Below are 17,725 nucleotides of genomic sequence, written 5' to 3' on the forward strand. Positions count from 1 at the left end.
CCCACTTTCTGACTGAGGATGTGGTGAAACTGTGGTAGAGACTTCCTTCCAGCAATGTGCCACTCAAAGATGGAACAAAAATGATGTTCCTAGGTAGTTGGGGACCACTCACTATTTCTAAAGACAGCTTGCTCTATTTTTTACTTGTATTTTTTTTTTTAAGTGAAATGCAAGTTTTGTGTAGATGGCGGCAGCAACAACAACAACAACAAAAAGCAGCAAAGAAAGTATAAAAGATTTAATGGAAAGGGATTACAATGTATGATAAAAACATAAAATGGAAAGATCTGTCAACTGGAAGCACATAAACCTAACTTAATAAAACCGCAGAGAGCTCTCTGACAAGTTACTGACACATACTGAAGAAGTTACAAGTTTTAATTGCAGTTCTCTATGAATTCAGAAAATGTCAGAGTGGCAACACCCGATATAGGCAGCTCAGATCATGTGGCTTAAAGGGAATGTGGTAAACCTGCATTCTGTGGAGCTGAGTGAGAAACAAGGTGAAACTTTAGCCGACAGCCTCAGAGACGAGCGCTCACACAGAAAAGCTTCGGCATAGAACATAATCAGAATATACGGCCAACGTTACCTCTGCTTATTATTTGGCTGTACTCCATTATTCCAGCTGGTAAGGGAACCAATTTCTATACATCTGCTTTGTTCAGTCAACTGGAAGCAAAACACATTCCTACCATTCTGCACCAGTCACATACCAGGACATTTACTTCCGCAAGCTTTCCTAAAGAAACTTTTGGGAAGTTGCCTCACAACTCAGAACACTGTTCTCTTTTTAAGTAACATTTTAATACAGAGTTGCCAATAGAGGAGGGGAAAAAAAGCACCGTTTTGAACTGCGGCGACGTGAAATCGTTTGATGTTTTCCTAAGTATTTTCATGATGAAGCTGAATGCTCTCCTTCAGTTTTTCAATGTTTCACAAAATCAATCCTTGAAGTTCCATTTACAGCCAGCTATAAGGATAAAAGAGCCCAAGATGCAGAAAAAACTGATTTAAAGCAACAAAAATGACAATTGATCTACACCATGTTGCATGTTACAGGAGCACAAAGCGAAGTTCTGCCGTCACTAGTCATGCTCAAACCTGGTATCTAGATCAGCTCAGGTATTCTGTCCCACAGCAAGACTGGAGTGACTTATGGCAGAAACCGTGATAATCTCCTTTAGATAAACACTATGTGAAGGAGGCTCTAATGGTCAACTAGAAAGAAAAAACGCCATTTCAAGGGGAAGGTCTAAATGTCACCTGCTTAGACAAATACAAACTCCAGCTTCCCGAGCGATGAAGGATACCTGCTCAGGAATCCAGTGATCAATGTTTGTCTTTCTTAGTCACAAGTTTAGACTATTGCGGGAAAGAAAACTGGCAACCGTGAAGCTGATCTAGATACATGGAATGAAAAGTTTAGGCATTTAGACACACTTGGCTCAAAATAAACACCTTTCAGATTAAATCAGCACACAGAATTTTAAATCTGTCATCTCCGGTTCGGAGCACTGGAACAGAATCGTGTTAGGAGACATACCAACGGTCTGAAGCAAGAGATGCCTTAGATGAGCAAATACCAAGAACAAAACAAAAACTACAGAAATGAGAGAAATTTCACATCCAGGCATCTTGTTCAGTCAGGAAGAAATACGAGGCCAATGATTCCTGTGTCTTGATTTTAGGTAACAGAATCCATGGAATGGAAATGAAAATGGCTCAAGGTATTTTATCAGAGGTACACACACACACACACACACGCCGGCAGGCATGCCCTGTGTGTTTTGCAGTAACTTGACCTCAGGGCCTGTAAGGCAGCTGTAGCAGCTACAGCCCACATCACCATGGTTCGTGAAAAACTCCACATGGGACATGTTTGGATGCTGAAGAGGTTTTTATTTATTTAAAACTACAGTTTACAAGTTGATGAGAAATTATTGACAACATACATGGTATGTGTAAAAGCTTTGCTCTCAGAGCAGCAAGCAAAGCGATGCCCTCTGACCTCTGAGCTCATGTAGGCTGAGGAAGCAGCAGGTTGTCTTTCACTGGAGACATCGGCTCTCCTTTCTTAGAGGAGCTGACCTTCACAGTTTCCCTGAAAACACACACACACACACACCTATATGAGATCTGGTGGGTTTCCACCTTTTAATGTCAACATTAGCTTCATTTTCATATTTTGTCACGTTACAACCACAAACATAATTCAGTGGAATTTTCTGTGAAAGACCAAAATAAAGTGGTATACAAAGTTGAATTATGTTAAAAAATATTCAATATGACATCTGAAAATGTACATTATTACCATGGAACACATCTTGCCTCACTGCAAATTGTCCATTATTCCCTTACTTTTTATAGCTAAAGTTGTTCCAGAGGCTGCTTATGGTGGCCTGCACTCCAGGGTTGTTCTCGTTATTGGCTGAGGAACATTTCTTCCCAGAACCTGCAGCCTTCTTCCTCAGACCGCTGGCTCTGGCTGGGCCCAACGTCGACACGTTCGCCGCCTGATTCCGCATGCCGGATTTCGGCTTGGACAGTCCGGAAACCTGAACACAGCATGTTCACGTCACAGACGGGAGATCAGGCTATTCTAAACACTTACCAGACAAGTCTAACCTTAACAACAAACGGTAACATTTCCTATGAACTGCAGCAGCTTAGAGAATATTAGCACATTGGTTCTCTACAGTTCCCATCCAAGTTTAGATTTCTTTGTAAAGCAACCAAGTCTGTCAGACGGCACAAAACCCTTCTCACATGTTCACCATTTCCACTTCTAAGAATGTCCGTTCAGTGAAGGGCCACATATACAGCAAGTTGAGGAAGCCTGTGACACATAGGTTCCCACTACTACCACATGCAGTGCTGTCTGGCAGCTTCTCTCATAGTTATTTCTAAAAATTCTGTTTACTAGATCATACATTCCGTAATGATTTAAGTCACCGCCAATCCAGATCTCATAACATTCTTGCTACTTGTACAAAGGATCCGTTAAGGTCTGAATAGTTCATTAAATCAGCTGTTCACTTCAACAAACCTACACAGAACACTTTAAACTGGAAGTAAAAATAAATACACTTGCAGCGATGCACTGTTCCTTTAAAAACAAATGAAACCAGTGAAGAAACCAAAGTGTAAACCCACCTTTGACCCCAGCATGCCAGGTTTCCTACAGGTCTCTGTGAAGGAAGCGGGGCTTTCTGTCACTGGTTCTGAATCAGTGCTTGAATTCATCTGACATAAAACAGAAACAAAAAAAGCACACAAACAGAAACCCATGAGAACATGAATCAGAGATTCCCAGAAAATGTCTACATTTCAACCCAGTGTGTGTGAGACAGTGCAAAAGTCTTGATTTCCCAGCCTGTCTGTTCATCGTTCTTCCAGGTTGTTGCTACTTTTCTACCACTGCGGATGAACAGCATCAAGATTCAGTTGGTCCATTTAACGTAGGGCTGGACAATATGTCAAAATAAGCGTTTCATATCAGTCATATTGATAATGATCAATAACTATTGATTAGGTTTTTTGATTTCAAATATCTAAAATACTGTCAAACAGACCTTTTCTATTTGATCCAGTTTTCACGCTACGTCGTTTTTCATTTTAAAATTGTATTTGATTTTTTTTTTTTTTTTTTTATGAGACACGGTGGCGAAACCTGACAATGCTGCTCCATGAGTGACTCTACAGGTTGTTGCTAGGTAACCACAAGTTACTCAACCAGTTGTTGCAAGGTAAGCAAAGGTAAACCTTGCTTAGCTGACTGTGAGAGGTTGAGCGGCTAAAGCCTTTCATCTGCCTATGTCCCCCAGAATGCTGTGTGGTTCTGGATTGGAGTTCAGTGAAATTGTTAAATAGTCCATCAAGCGTAATATCTATTGATATTGATTATGTGTCCATAGCGATATATATTGTTATTGACTTATTGTCCAGACTTGTTCTAATAAGGAATGACTGACGACCCAGTCCGTTCTCCCTTTGAGGGTACGCTACTTAACTCTAGGAGCTGTAAGGGTCAGAGGGTGAAAGCAAAGTCAGCAGCACAGATCATGGTAATGATAAAAATAAATAAATAAAAATACTGAGCAAGGGGCTAAACAAGTTTCCTTGTATTAATTTAGACATCTGGATACTGCAACCCGGAGCCGAGGATGATCCACAAGACAGAACGTATGGATACTGCTCAGGTGACAGAGGAGATATAAGCCACGCCTCTTTCACGGTGTGAATGGCAATGGCCTGTACATGGTGGCTTGCTTGCTGAGGACCAATCCCCTGATAGGCTGCTAGTAAAATGGCATCTAGTAGACATTTAACTAACTGTCAGTGACACAACACTGGTTAATCACTCCGGTTCTGATTAACGTGCAGAATGGCGGGGGCAATGTTGAAAGATGAAATGTGAAAGTCTGCACAAATATCACTTGAAACAAATCCCTGCTTCTCGAAAGCAAAACCAAGAAATGAGACTTCGATTGAGACTTCAATCGAAGTCTCATTCGAATTTGAAACTGTCTTTGGTGGTTCGGTTTCTTTTCACATAGAGAAAACTCGAACTGGAAGCTGTCACTGAAAACCACCGAGAATATTCGGTCTCTTACAGGTCACAAGAAGAAGACACAGGAAGAAGACACATGTATTCCAACCTAGTTTGAAAACATAGCGAATGTTCTCATTTTACTGGTCATTTTCTGGGGAAATGACCACCATCTGACACTTGCATAGGGCTTTGTGAAACAGTAGTTACCAACAGAGCTATGAACACAGGTAAAGGCAGCAGAAAATCCTGGAACTTACAGTCTCCTCCTGGGAGGAGAAGGAGCAGCTGAAGGGGAGGACGTCCTCTTTGTGAAAGGAAGTGGACAGGGACTGGGAAAAGTAAGCACTGTCCTGGGAGGGGGGAAAATCTGGGGGAGGCTCCTCGTTCTCAGATTTCCTCTCAGGGGAAGAAGAGCCTCCAGAAAGCTGACAAGATGTCTGAAGAGCTGAGGAAGTCTCTCTTTTGTAGTGGAACTGCTGCAGGGCGAGCAGGCCTGAGGGGGTCTTCGCCACTCTGCAGAGCCCAGCACTGGAGGAGGCGGAGCCTGAGCACCGGAACAGCTTCGGGCCCTCACTGGATGAGGTGGGGGGGGTGTTGGCAGGGGACGTAGGAGGGCTGGGGGTCCCTACAGGTGGAACATCAGGACTGTCCCTTTCACCGAGTGAAGACTGGTCCTGAGAAGGGTCCCCGACCGTCCGCTCTGGGTCCCCAGCAGACTCCTCGGTGCTCTCAGTAATTGTTGAACTTGATTTGCTGAAGAATCTGCAAAGGAGGATACGCTGCGATTACACTGAGAGTTCAGGCTTTGGAAGGAATGCCTTGAAACATATATTGGTGGAAATGTGTGAATGGAACCACGAATGGTAAAACAAAAAACAAAAAAGTCTGAGTAGTGAGCTGAAGCAGTGGAGGAATGAGGAAAGAAAATCTGTCAAAAGGTCATTGAACACAGAGCGTGGCCAAACATGCTGGCTGTCTGCAGTCAGCTGTGACCTGCTATTGGAGCACGAATAAACAAAACAGTCAAACAGACCAACGAGGGTGTAAATGCTTAATTTCTCTCTAAAACGATTATTAAAAAAAAAAAAAAACAATTAAGAGTTTGACTAAGCCATAATTGCCCTTTTAATGAAAAAACAATCCATATTCTGTCAAAAAGACTAATGAACAAACACCACCAATTTGGCCCAAGGTGGTTTGTTTGCCAACTACCAGCAGCGTTCCTCTGGGTGAAGTGCAGCACTGTTTCTCTCTTCTACACCTAAACACAGTTGGGACAGGTCATTAGTGCGTCTATCAGTTCCCTGAACCCATCTCACTGGTCTCTTTCTACAGGGGAAACATTTACTCCAACAACATGAAGACAGTTCTAAGAACATGTTTTTGTAAAACGTTACATGCTTCAAACCCTGTTGCGATTACTTTAAACTAAAATCCACCAGGGACAGAAATAATTTTGGGCTCCACTGCAACTGAACGCGTTGATATTAAAATGAGAGTTTTGTTTGTCATGAAAGTCATGAAGGAGCCTAGACGAAACACAAACAAAACGTGAGAAACCTGAGCAGCAGTGAGAAAAGGGTGTGGATTTCCATGAACACGCTGTGATTTTTCTGTTTGCAGCCTGCCAACCAACTGATGTCACATGCAGCGCTAAAGATGGATACATTTTCCTGTACACAATGAGACATGCTTCAGGTGGCAGTTCATTATGTGAGCTCTTTCTCACAAACCTCTAAAGGATCACAGCATCAGATGAACTGTGGTCTTGTTGCAAACAGCACAGTTTAACCAACATAAAAACCAAGGCAAATCCCTCTGAGTAGATGGAGGAAGTACTGTATCTCGGGATCTTGTTCATGAATGAGGGGAAAAATGAAGCGGGAGATTGGTAGACAGATTGGCGCAGCGTCTGCAGAGAAGCCAGTCTGTTGTGGTGAAGAGAGAGATGAGTCAAAAAGCGAAGCACCCTCATCTATGGTCATGATCTTTGGGTCATGACCGAAAGAACGAGGTCATGGATACAAGCGGCCGAAATGGGTTTTCTCCGCAGGATGTCTGGGCTCTTCCTTAGAGATAAGGTGAGAAACTCAGTCATCCAGGAGGATCTCAGTGTAGAGCCGCTGCTCCTTCACGTCCAGAGGAGCCAGTTGAGGTGGCTTGGACTGGTCAGGATGCCTCCATGGTGATGTGTTCAGGGCACGTCCCACCGGGAGGAGGCCCCAGGGACACAATGGAGGGACAATGTCTCTCGGCTGACCTGGGAACGCCTTGGGATTCCCAAGTGTTTCACTTATCCCATAGTGTTGTATAGTGGAATATTTCAAGAATTTCAGGCTTTTAAAAATGGCTTTCTCCACCAAAGTATGGTATGTGGTCCAGCTGTTCACTCACATTTATTCTTTGGGGTCACTGATTATTGTGACTGACTGTTCAACAAGCGTTCGAAACCACACCTGGTCCTTGGGAGAGAAAAAAAAGTAAAGCCATGCTTGTACATTCATGGCAAGCATTTAAAATCCTTCAAGTGGGCAAAATGAAATAAAACACAAGTAAATCAAATTTGAAATTACACAATTTACAGAGATCATCTATACAGAGTTTCTAAGACACAAGCAAGTAAGATGGTTTAATGCTTCAAAGCTCGTTTCATTTTAGTTCTTTTTCGCTGAACCGTTAGGAATGGCATTTTTTGGTTTGCTTTTCTCTAACATTTCTCTGTCAGCTTGTTTCATCTGCATGGAGAGCTACTTTGACTGCATGTCATCTGTTTACAGCAGAAATCTGCATCCAGATGAACGTACCCACATCTAGAAACAGCCTTTGAGTCAATTGTCCATTTACGTTTTGTCCTTTTAAGAAGGAAAACAGCACATGTTGCCGAGCCGACACTCTTAATCCCTTCATCCAGTTTGACTGGAATACCCTCAAATGAAAGCTGAAAGTTTGCATATTGTGTCCATCAAATAACTACAGTTGGAATGTGTTTCAGTAAAAAGCAAAAGACAAAAAAAAAAACAAAAAACTAGTGTGTGAACATTAATGGACCTCACTGCAAGCAACTGTGATGGCAGGTGCCAAATGTTACTGAGAGTCATGGCTAAAGATCTTCTTCAGAGAAGTTTGAAAAGACTTATGTGAATAGTTCAGTTAAAAACAAACCAAAAAAAAAAACATCTGTTAATGATTCAGAGAACTGAAGAGTCGTCTGTATTCGCGACTGAAGAGTCGCCAATATAGCCAATGCTAATTGGCTATAGTGGCGCACAGCCAATTAGATGATGTGGTCTGACAGTGACATCACCTGCTGTGGGTGGCCTGCCTGCCATCGTCCTGAGACTCGTGGTTTCTCCGCTGCAGCAGGGTGGTGAAGGCGAAGCAGTTCCGTGGCGGAGGCTGGCTGCTGGAGGTCGGCTTGTCTTGTCGCTGCTCTAACTTGGAGCGTTTCAGCCCTGAACTGGAATACTGCCGCAATACGTCTTGATCCGATACACAAGAATCTTACAAGGACACAAAAAAAGATAACCTTGTTAAGACAAGATTCCTGCAAATAACAAATGTGTATTTATTAATTAATCTTTTCTTTTGTATTTGTATTATTTATTAAACAGACTGTAAAGAAAATCACGACAAGGGCAGAGCAACTACAGAGTTCTAGTTTTAGTTTTGCATAAAATATGTTATGCTTCAATTATTCAGGTGGAGATGATATGAAATATATATTTTTAGTTTTAAAGATAAATAGCAATAAAATGTTTCATTCCAACGTGAAGAGAATCCATCAACACCCATCCCAGTGCATTATGCAATTTCATGTAGAGGTAAACGAGTAACCGCACCCGTCTGAGCTACATTATATGCTTTAAGGTGGAGTCAAAACCCTGGACTTCAACCCAGTCAGACATTTGAGCTCACTGCCTCCTGTTGCATAACGAGCTTCATTTCACCCTAGCAACCTGCTTCCCCGCGTATTATGTTGTTGTGGGCGGAGCCAAACACAGACCCATCTCTGAGCGTTTGACCCCACCGATCACCAAAATTTGAATCATTTCAGGGCGGAGGCAAACGTTCCACTTCCTGTGTCTGAGGCTACGTTCACACAGCAGGTCAATTCAGATCTTGGATTTTTCCCGGCGTAGCCATTCACTCTACTAATTAAAGGTGACTTCTGACAGACTTGCACGTGAACGGTTTACAACCCCAAAGCGGCCCGCATCACAGAAGAAGAATGAAGAGGTCACACAGGGACGTTTACGTCCAGATTTACCACGTCTGGCGTCTTCTGATGCAGATTTATGATGTAAAAGTCATATACAAAGTGACATAACCGTTCAGACTGCAGGCACTCTGGTATTCAATTTAGATATGGAAGGGATGTGGTCACTTCCATATCTAAGTGACAAGTCAGATATTTTGGTGTGATTAAAAATATCAGAATAGGGCCATTTAGACGACCGTGAAGAAGTTGAATATAGGTCATCTGGGTAAAAGCAACATCAGATTTGGGCTACATTAGACTGCTGTGTGGCCTCATGCTCTTCAAACCTGACTCCATTCCTGCCAGAGTCTATGAACTCTCCCATCCCTACTCAACCTTAACTCCGCCTATAAGTGAGTCTTTGACTCCACCTATTCTTACTACTTTATGCATTTCAGGGCTGAGACAAATTTGGCAACATCCGGCCCCAGTGAAGTCAATCTTGACTCCGCCCCTTTATGAATTTTCAAACCCAACCGGATTTACTCAATTACGCACTTAAAGGCACAATTAAACATTTGACACCACCTACACACAGTGGATTTTCATTTCAAACATCAAATTCTACAATCCTTCACTCCACCCGTCTCGACAGCACCATGCATTTGACTGAAATATTTCAACCTAACCATCCTTCAGCCATTTCACATTTGTGGGGGAATTTAACCCCACCAGCCCGTCTCTATCGCATCATAATACTCTGACTGATCCAAATATAAAATCCTGATGTTGCATCTTAAACATCTGACTCCAGCCCACCTTTTCATTATTTGACTGGCCCCACCCTTACTGCATTATGCATTAAAGGGCAAAGCCAAACATTCGCCAAGCCACTCTCCATTAGAAGCTTTTGGGTGGAGTCAAACATTTGATTATGTCGATCCTTGTTGTATTATAACCCTCTGTGTGAAGACAAATATTTGGCCCCACCCATCCCTATTGTATTATACTGTACATCTCAGTACAGAGCTGAACTTTACCAGCAGCCATATTCGTGGCCCATCCATGTAGCGGTGGGTCCCACCGCTGGGGGCTCTGGCAGTTTCATGGGGCGGAGCCTAATCTTATGCCCTCAAATTCTCTGGTCTGGGGGGAATGCCATGTGTCCTGCTGCAACGCTGGGTACTCCATGCTGCCCACCCTGCAGCATTGTACTCTTCTTACCACAATAACTCTTATTTATGCACAGCTAGATGATTAATTTGGTCTGTCTTCCAGCAGCTCAGTGTGCATGCCAGACCATTTTCTCCCCCTGACTCAGCATTTTTCACATACATGTATGGCCACAATGAGGCCACACAGCGCAGGTAAGGACCAACTTACCTTCTCTCAGCCTCTTCAGCGGCTGCTCTCTGTGTTGCAGCCTCAGGTGGTCCAGGCTGATGACTCTCTCCTGCCCCCTGGTGGAGGGTGGCTTCTCTGCAGAAACGGCAGGGCAGGGAGGAGCAGCAGAACCTGGCGTGAAGCTCTTGCTCCAGATGCTGAGTCCTGCTGCAGCCGGGCAGCTGCTCCAGCTGTTGCTGCGAGCTTTGCACGCCTAGAAAGATATTTCCCAAAGTAAAATTAAATGTGAGGATTTCGGGTTTTTTGCACTGGGACAAACATTCGCTGTAAGAAGGCTACCTGTGGACGGGGGCCGTCTGGACTGAAGTCATCTATCCTCTCCATGGTGTTGATGTCAATGTTTCCCAAGGCCATATCCAAGCCTTTGTCATCTCCTAGATTTCTGAATTCATTGCCATTAAGGAATAAATATTATCCAACAAAAAGAAGAATAAAGTTAAAATGTTTTATATATCTAGGCAAAACTTAAGGGGGAATGTTTTGAGGTGTGTTGTAAGACTAAAGGGTACATTCCAGCGTAGTTGAGGGAGTCTGGGTCGATGCGTTGAGGGTAAGGATTAAGGGGCACCACCTTCCTCATGGCAGGATCAAACACCAGCTGGTAGAGGAAGGTGTTATTGGCTCTGACGAATCCCTCAACGTACTCCTCAGGAACGACCACGTTCATTTTCAGGTACTGGCCCATCTTTCTGATCACCTGGTAGGAAGAGAAGAACTCACACTTAAATCTACTCCAGAAATCATTCATTTAGAATCTAGGCTTCAGTTTTGCTGCTGCTTCCCGAAGGTTCCTGAATCTCTTTTTTTGTTCATTACTCCACAAACAAACGGCTATCTCGTCTGCTTGATAACTTACAATGACATGCCAAAAGATTATGGGTCAAGACAACACAACAGTCCCCGTTAAGTGAAGTCCCCGTTATGATTTTCCGTCTTGAGGTTGGATGGATCAGCAGGAGATTTTTTTTTCCCACTTTCCTACGATGTTTATTTCTTGCTATGAAAATGATTCATAATAAAAATCACAATGAAATTCCGCTGGTTTTAAAGACAGAGAAGTGGTAACTTGGGAAAAACTTATTTTTCTTGTTGGGCTTTTGGTTAGGTCTACTTTAACATCTTATGAAACTGACAATTAAGCTAGAAAATCTACATCTGCTTTCAGATGGGGAAAACCTGGATAAAATAAGTGAATAATATACAATGCAGATGTGTAGATATGCATCACACAAACCTGGCTAGATTCTTCCTGCACTCTTGTGACAAACGTCATTAAATTAATGAGTAAAGTGAGGCAACAGATGTTTTTGTTATTTTAACACACACTTATATCACCTAAGACTGAGATTTATAGTTAATGGTAGTCAAGTCTCAGACCATCAGGGTTTAAGACTCCATTGGACCAATAATCACCAACCACCTTGATGAACTGCATCTAAAAATTCATTACTGTCTATAATTAATACCAAGTTGAGATTTTTGAATTTGGGGTTTCTGAAACGGTTTTACGAACTGTAGGAGAGTCATAGTAATCATTAAAACTGGTAATCATCTCATCCTCAGTTACCACATTTTACATTTCAAAAGTCTCCAACTTTCCCCAGTTTTTAGAACCATGAGAAAAATAAAGAAGTTATCAGCTTGTGCACACACCTTCAGAATGTCAGGGTCTGTGGCAAGCCGGAGCAGCTTGCAGGCCTTTCCGAGGCCGATTCCATGCAGGGAGGGTAGGTAATCACAGCCAGCGAGGACGCACATATGGCGAAACTTCTCCTCGGTGAAAACGTTCCCCAGGGAGCGACAGCGGCCCAAGTTCCTCTGATCTATCTCTATTCCGTTGCCATGCTTGTCCATTTTGAGAATTACCTACAAAATATTAGGGGAGAAGACAAAGTTGGTCAGCCGTTGTTCCAAGCATTAGCTGACTGGCATTAAAATCCTGCAGTGGATTTTAGATTATTCCCATCCATCAAATTACAAATGATACAAGGAAATTGCCTTTACTGGAAAATATAAAGCAGTGTAAAAATGTACCGCTTAGTTTTATACATTAGTGTTAACATTTATGGGCATATTTCTCATATGAAAATATCTGGTGGCAGACTTACACGTCTCACTCTTTCCAAGTTAACAGATGAAATGGATTCTGCTGCTTTCATGAGGCAAAAATAGTACATCGCAGAAATCTGTGGTGATGCAACAAGGGCCTCAGGGACAGAGGAAGTGCTATTTATACTGATGCTAGAGACACAATCATAAACAGAACAAATACTGTAGCTACAGAGACCACAGCGAGAAAACGTTTCTACAGAGCTGCAGCGACTCCAGAATCATGAACTAACTTACCGCTACATGTCTGCAGCGCTCAGACTACAATCATTTAAACACCTGTTGAAAACTCAGCTCCTCCTCTGGCCATGAGCAGAGCATGGAGGCCCGAAGTGGCGCCTCTTGTGCGGGCCCCTAGGCTATTAAAGGATGAAGCACGTTCAGCCCGTCACACAATTGGGTGATGGAGGTGGGGACTTTATTTAATTAGGGCAAAATTATTACTGAAAATTTAAGTCAACCACACACACTGCTGTTAGAAGATAACTTTACTGTTTATCAAATGGGATAATTTATGTCACCACACTACATTATCACTAAAAGTAGCATACAATAACTTCAATGAATCATATCAAATAAAATAGAAAAACACTTTTAGGTGCTCTGTATGTTCTGGTACCTCATGCTGCTACTGCAGCGGATATACTGATGTACCACAGACTGGATGTCTGTCTATTCTCCAGTCACATCTGCTGTTCTCAGATAATCTCATTTTTTGACTAATTGTGACACTGCTGGACGTAGCTAGAAGAAACTCTGCAGAAACAGTCCAGTCAGTTTGGCGTGAAGATTTACGCAAAAATTCACTTTCTTGTGCATTTTTCATTCACTGGCAGTTTGTTTTCGCCTTAATGTGAATGAAGGTTTGCTAAATCCTTATCAAAAAAGTGTAATTATATTAACTATGTCACAAAAAACAACTACAGGGGAAGACATCTAATAGTTAATAGCGGTGGACAATATGGACTTAAAGTTTTATCACAACATTTTGTGGTAGTAATGTGATAACAATAAAAGTGGCGATAAACTATTTATTACTTTTTTTCACGTAACTGTGTGACTGTGATTGCGTGTCACAGCAATTATAGTCCCACAAGCACAAATACTGCTCTTAAAAACATTCCCATTTGTAATACAGACACCAGTCATAAAACGTTGGATTTGTGTCACTAAAATGCACACAGCAACTGCATTCAATCATATTTTCAAATCATATTTGAACAAACAATGGACAAAAATAGTTAAAACAACAATCCCCAAAATATGGAGTTTTACTGGGTTTCAAACATCATTAATAGGAACTTATTGTGACAGCAATAGATCAAAATCTCATTAGGATAAGAAATCTGATATAATAAATATCCACCCCTAAGGGAGTGCACAGTTTTTATGGGTATTGCAAAAAGCAGAGTCCAGCCATCCTACAGAGAAATTCTCTTGTTCTGTTATGATAAGAACTGTGGATCAGAATGTTAATGGGACTAGTAAACTGGGACAGACTGCTGGTAAACTGAGAACAATCCTTCTAGTCAAACAGACCAGAGCCCTTTCTGGATACAGCTGAGGAGGCTCCCATCCATCTATCCATCCCCTGCTCCATCTTCATCCTACCATCAACATTGGACTTTTCCAGGGCGTGCCGTGGTGTAGGGGACAGCGCGACCCATGTTTGGAGGCCTTGAGTCCTCGACGGGGCCGTCGCGGGTGCGACTCTCGGACCCAGCGACATTTGCCGCATGTCTTCCCCCCTCTCCTTCTCCCTTTCCTGTCAGCCTACTTTCAAAAAATAAGGGACACTAGAGCCCACAAAAAGACCCCCTGGCGGGGTACAAAAATAAAAAAAAAAAAAAAAAAAAAAAAAAAAAAAAAAAAATATATATATATATATATATATATATATATATATATATATATATATATATATAAAAAAACAAAAAACATTGGACTTTTCCACTTCTAAAAATGGAAGACAGTCAAAGCAAGAAGTAAAGATACAAAAACTAGAAGGGTGACAGCTTAGGCCGGAGCAGGCCCAAGTTTCATATCGCCATCATGCACAGTCTAGAGTAAAACTCGACAGACTGCTGTTAAGAGGACTGCAACAATTCTTTAGTGTGAGAACATCTCACTTCGCTGTACAGCTTAGTTTTATACATCAGTATTAACATTTATGGGCATATTTCTTAAAACTCAATGTATCTTAAGCCTTAATACACCAAGTGCGCCAGTTACTGTGTTAGTTGCTGAGTGTGTACAGAAGGGGTGGGCATTTATAATGTGTTTTATCATTTATCGTAATAAATTTCTTATCATAAGAATTTTGATTTATTGTTGCCAAATGAAGTTTGGAGGTCTGTAGTGACTGACGTCTTCACATTATGCGCTTCAGCGTCCGCAGACCCCGCTCCTTCAGTTTACGCGAGTTGTTGTCGTTCCCAAACACTTCCATTTTCTTAGAATTCAGCTGACGGTTGCCTGTGGAATATTTAGGAGCGAGGAAATTTCATGACTGGATTTGTTGCATCCACAGTTCCACGCATTCTGGGTGCTTAATTTTATACACCTGTGGCTATGGAAGCGTTTGGAACACCTGATTTTGATCATTTGGATGGATGAGCAAATGCTTTTGGCAATACAGTGTAACATGGTAAAACTTTAAGACCATATTGCCCACCCCTAGTGTTTGGAACTCATTGCTTAAGTTCTACTTACGGTTTTGCAGCCAAATGCCAGCAGGTCAGAGTCCTCAGTGATGACAGCCTGAGCGAACCCAGTTTTAGTCAGATAGGCTAGCTGAGCATCGGCTTCATAAGGGGCCACAATGCAGTCCACCCCCCTCTGCCTTGCAGCCTGGACCAGGAAAACATCTCATATTAGAGCACATCAACATTCCTGTACAAAGGCATAGAGTCTGCATACCCAAGAGTCAGGTGCTCAAGATAATAGAACATTTTATGAAACAATTTGATGTGTTCAGGGATGACTTGTGAAAGACTATTCTATATTTCTATGTCAACAGGGTTGCACTTTCACTTTGTCCATGCAAGCATTAAAAATGTTATTTGCCACATCAAGACAGAAGCCACACCTTAATAAGGTTATGAGCCATGGCGGGGGTGATGTTAATGCAACGTCCGAAGCAGTCTCTGGCCTCTGACAGTTTACCTTCACGCAGCAGCTGTCGTCCTTTTTGAAGGTTGGCTTCCCTGCGCCTGGAAGACACGTAAACAGAAATGTCAGTGAACGCAATGCTATAAAAAACAACTTTGGCCAGTTGGGTAGAGTTGAACTGCTCTTGCTGCAGACATAATATAGACTTTAGAGGCTGAAAGGAGAACACTGGGGACATTGTGGAATGACAGAAATGAGGGACAATGTATATTAATCATAACTCAGATACTGTGAACTTAAACAATATTGAAATTGCATGTTGCAGCCCTAGTCAGAATATATTTTTAATGGACACCAAACTATTGCTCAGTTTGGGTGAATACTCACTCTCTGCGAGTCTTTTCCACTTCCTGTTTAGAAGGCAGATTGCGTCCATCAAACACCAGGATGGGTTTAACTGAGAAATTCAACAGCATATCCACAAACTTCATGCAGTACCACACATATCTAGACAGACAAACAATAAGAGGGAAGACATAGTACAATGGAGCGTTTCATGTAGTTTGAATATGTGTTGTTTCCCTGAGAATGATAGAAGAGCTTACTGATCAGTCGGTTCCCCTTTAGCAAGCTTCTCAGCACAGGAAAAAGCTCCTTTATGCAGCCAGCAGTACGTGTCCACAGCCACTGTCTGGCCTTTATATTTTTTAATGTTGACGGGCTCTGCTGCATCCTTGAGGAACTGCAACAGTCCAGATATTCCCATTCTCAGTTTCACCACACTGACCACAAACCTGGGGGGAAAGGGCAGGAATTCACAGTCAGACTCTTCCAGAGGACAAACACACTGTAATAACTACCAACTACGCCACCGTTGCGTAGAGCATGAAGCAAATAACGGAGAAAAGTTTCTTGAACTAGAAGTCAACAACGCAGACTCAGGGTAAAATGGTCAGCTTCGTTGGTTATTTACTCACCAACTCCTTATTCAGTAAAGTAATTGGAGGTCAAACTAACACTAAACAAATGTCAGGGAAGTGACTGACTGGAAAACATCTGAGGAGCAACTTCATCGCATAAGCTCAATTATTTTGTAGTACTTGTCAGGTCAGAAGTGAACTCGATAGGTTGTGCGGTTGAAAGTTTGACTACACATCGCGCAGCGGTTATAACAGTTGTTTAAGTAGGACACCAAGCATTAATATTCCTAAAGAAAACACTTCAAGATGTCAGACTTACCTTTCTGTTCCTAAAACACACAGATATGATCGGGTTAACAGCGCAAAACTGGAGCGAGTTTTGGTTTTAGCGGTAAAAAGACGGGATTCAGTAACAGCTACCACAATTGGCTACAAAGACAAAGTGGGCGTGTCAAACTGAAAATCATCCAATAGAAAGTATAATGGTAACGGAAGTGGAAAAAGAAACTTGACCGTCACGCGCACGCGCAGTTTTTTTTTTTTTTTCCGCACGCGCAGTTTTGCCGCCGCCCACCAAGGTTGAGTGAGTGACGTGGTTGTTGTCTAGTATGTTTGTCCGCTACGGCTTGCCATATTTCCGCAGCCTGAACGCCCTCGAAAGATTACGTACTTGATTTTCAGCGGATCTACCTTCGCTTTCTTCGGAGTTCCATTATCGATCATTCAATCAGATATTATCTATAAATCATTTTCATAGTCAGATGTAACCGTAACGCAAAATACTTGTGCTGTTGACACACAAAGAAGTGATCAAAATGATCAAAACAAGCAAACAGATTAGATTATTGGTAATAAAACACAGCTCTCCTTCTCATATTCTCATACAGTATAGTTATACATTTTCTATAGGCTTTAATTATGTGTCAGTATGTAACCAACAGATTTTTGTCATAGGTTCACGTGCTTTCTGGAAGCTGAATAGGTGAATTAAAAACTGGACTAAAATATGAAGGACTAGAAGAAGGAAGGTGTTTACTGAATGTATGTAGCACTGGGGATATACCAGACAGGGAAGTTAATCCTCTTCAACCTATATTCAACTAAATACACTACAAGCCAAAGCAAGATATTTAAGGTTCAAGTGGATAAACTATATAGTGGTTTTGCAAATATTCACTCATTTGGAATTTGTTGCCTGAAATGCATTTTTTTTAAGTTGGGACAGGGACAGCAAAAGACTGGGAAAGTTGTGGAATTCTCAAAAATACTTTCTTGAAACATTTTACAGATTAATTGGAACCAGGTGTGTCATGATTGGGTATTCGTAGTGGTCTTAAACTACATTCCTCAAGGACCACTGTCTGGCAGCTATTATAAGTTGACTATGAACACAGTTTATTGTTACATCTACTAGTGCAAGTTAAAACT

At 42.0% G+C, this 17,725-nt stretch overlaps 1 protein-coding gene across 2 annotated transcripts; it reads right to left on the minus strand.

The window, feature by feature from the left end:
* Positions 1–1,893: 1,893 nt before the first annotated feature.
* exo1 (exonuclease 1) lies at positions 1,894–16,680 on the minus strand. 2 transcript variants are annotated; one of them, XM_023327147.1, is made up of 14 exons: positions 16,617–16,680; positions 15,983–16,171; positions 15,765–15,884; positions 15,355–15,478; positions 14,979–15,116; positions 11,811–12,023; positions 10,667–10,854; positions 10,437–10,539; positions 10,137–10,350; positions 7,860–8,055; positions 4,813–5,317; positions 3,157–3,246; positions 2,362–2,558; positions 1,894–2,104 (listed from the first exon to the last, which is right to left on the minus strand). In XM_023327147.1, the coding sequence occupies exons 2-14, from the start codon at positions 16,141–16,143 to the stop codon at positions 2,020–2,022; spliced, it is 2,334 nt and encodes a 777-aa protein (XP_023182915.1). In that variant the 5' UTR covers positions 16,144–16,171; positions 16,617–16,680; the 3' UTR covers positions 1,894–2,019. The 2 variants fall into 2 exon arrangements, with proteins under 2 accessions (XP_023182915.1, XP_023182916.1); XM_023327148.1 differs by lacking the exon at positions 16,617–16,680 and having other exon boundaries at positions 15,432–15,478; positions 15,983–16,074.
* Positions 16,681–17,725: the final 1,045 nt, after the last annotated feature.

This window comes from Xiphophorus maculatus, chromosome 22, assembly GCF_002775205.1.
Source record: "Xiphophorus maculatus strain JP 163 A chromosome 22, X_maculatus-5.0-male, whole genome shotgun sequence".
Classification (NCBI taxonomy): domain Eukaryota; kingdom Metazoa; phylum Chordata; class Actinopteri; order Cyprinodontiformes; family Poeciliidae; genus Xiphophorus; species Xiphophorus maculatus.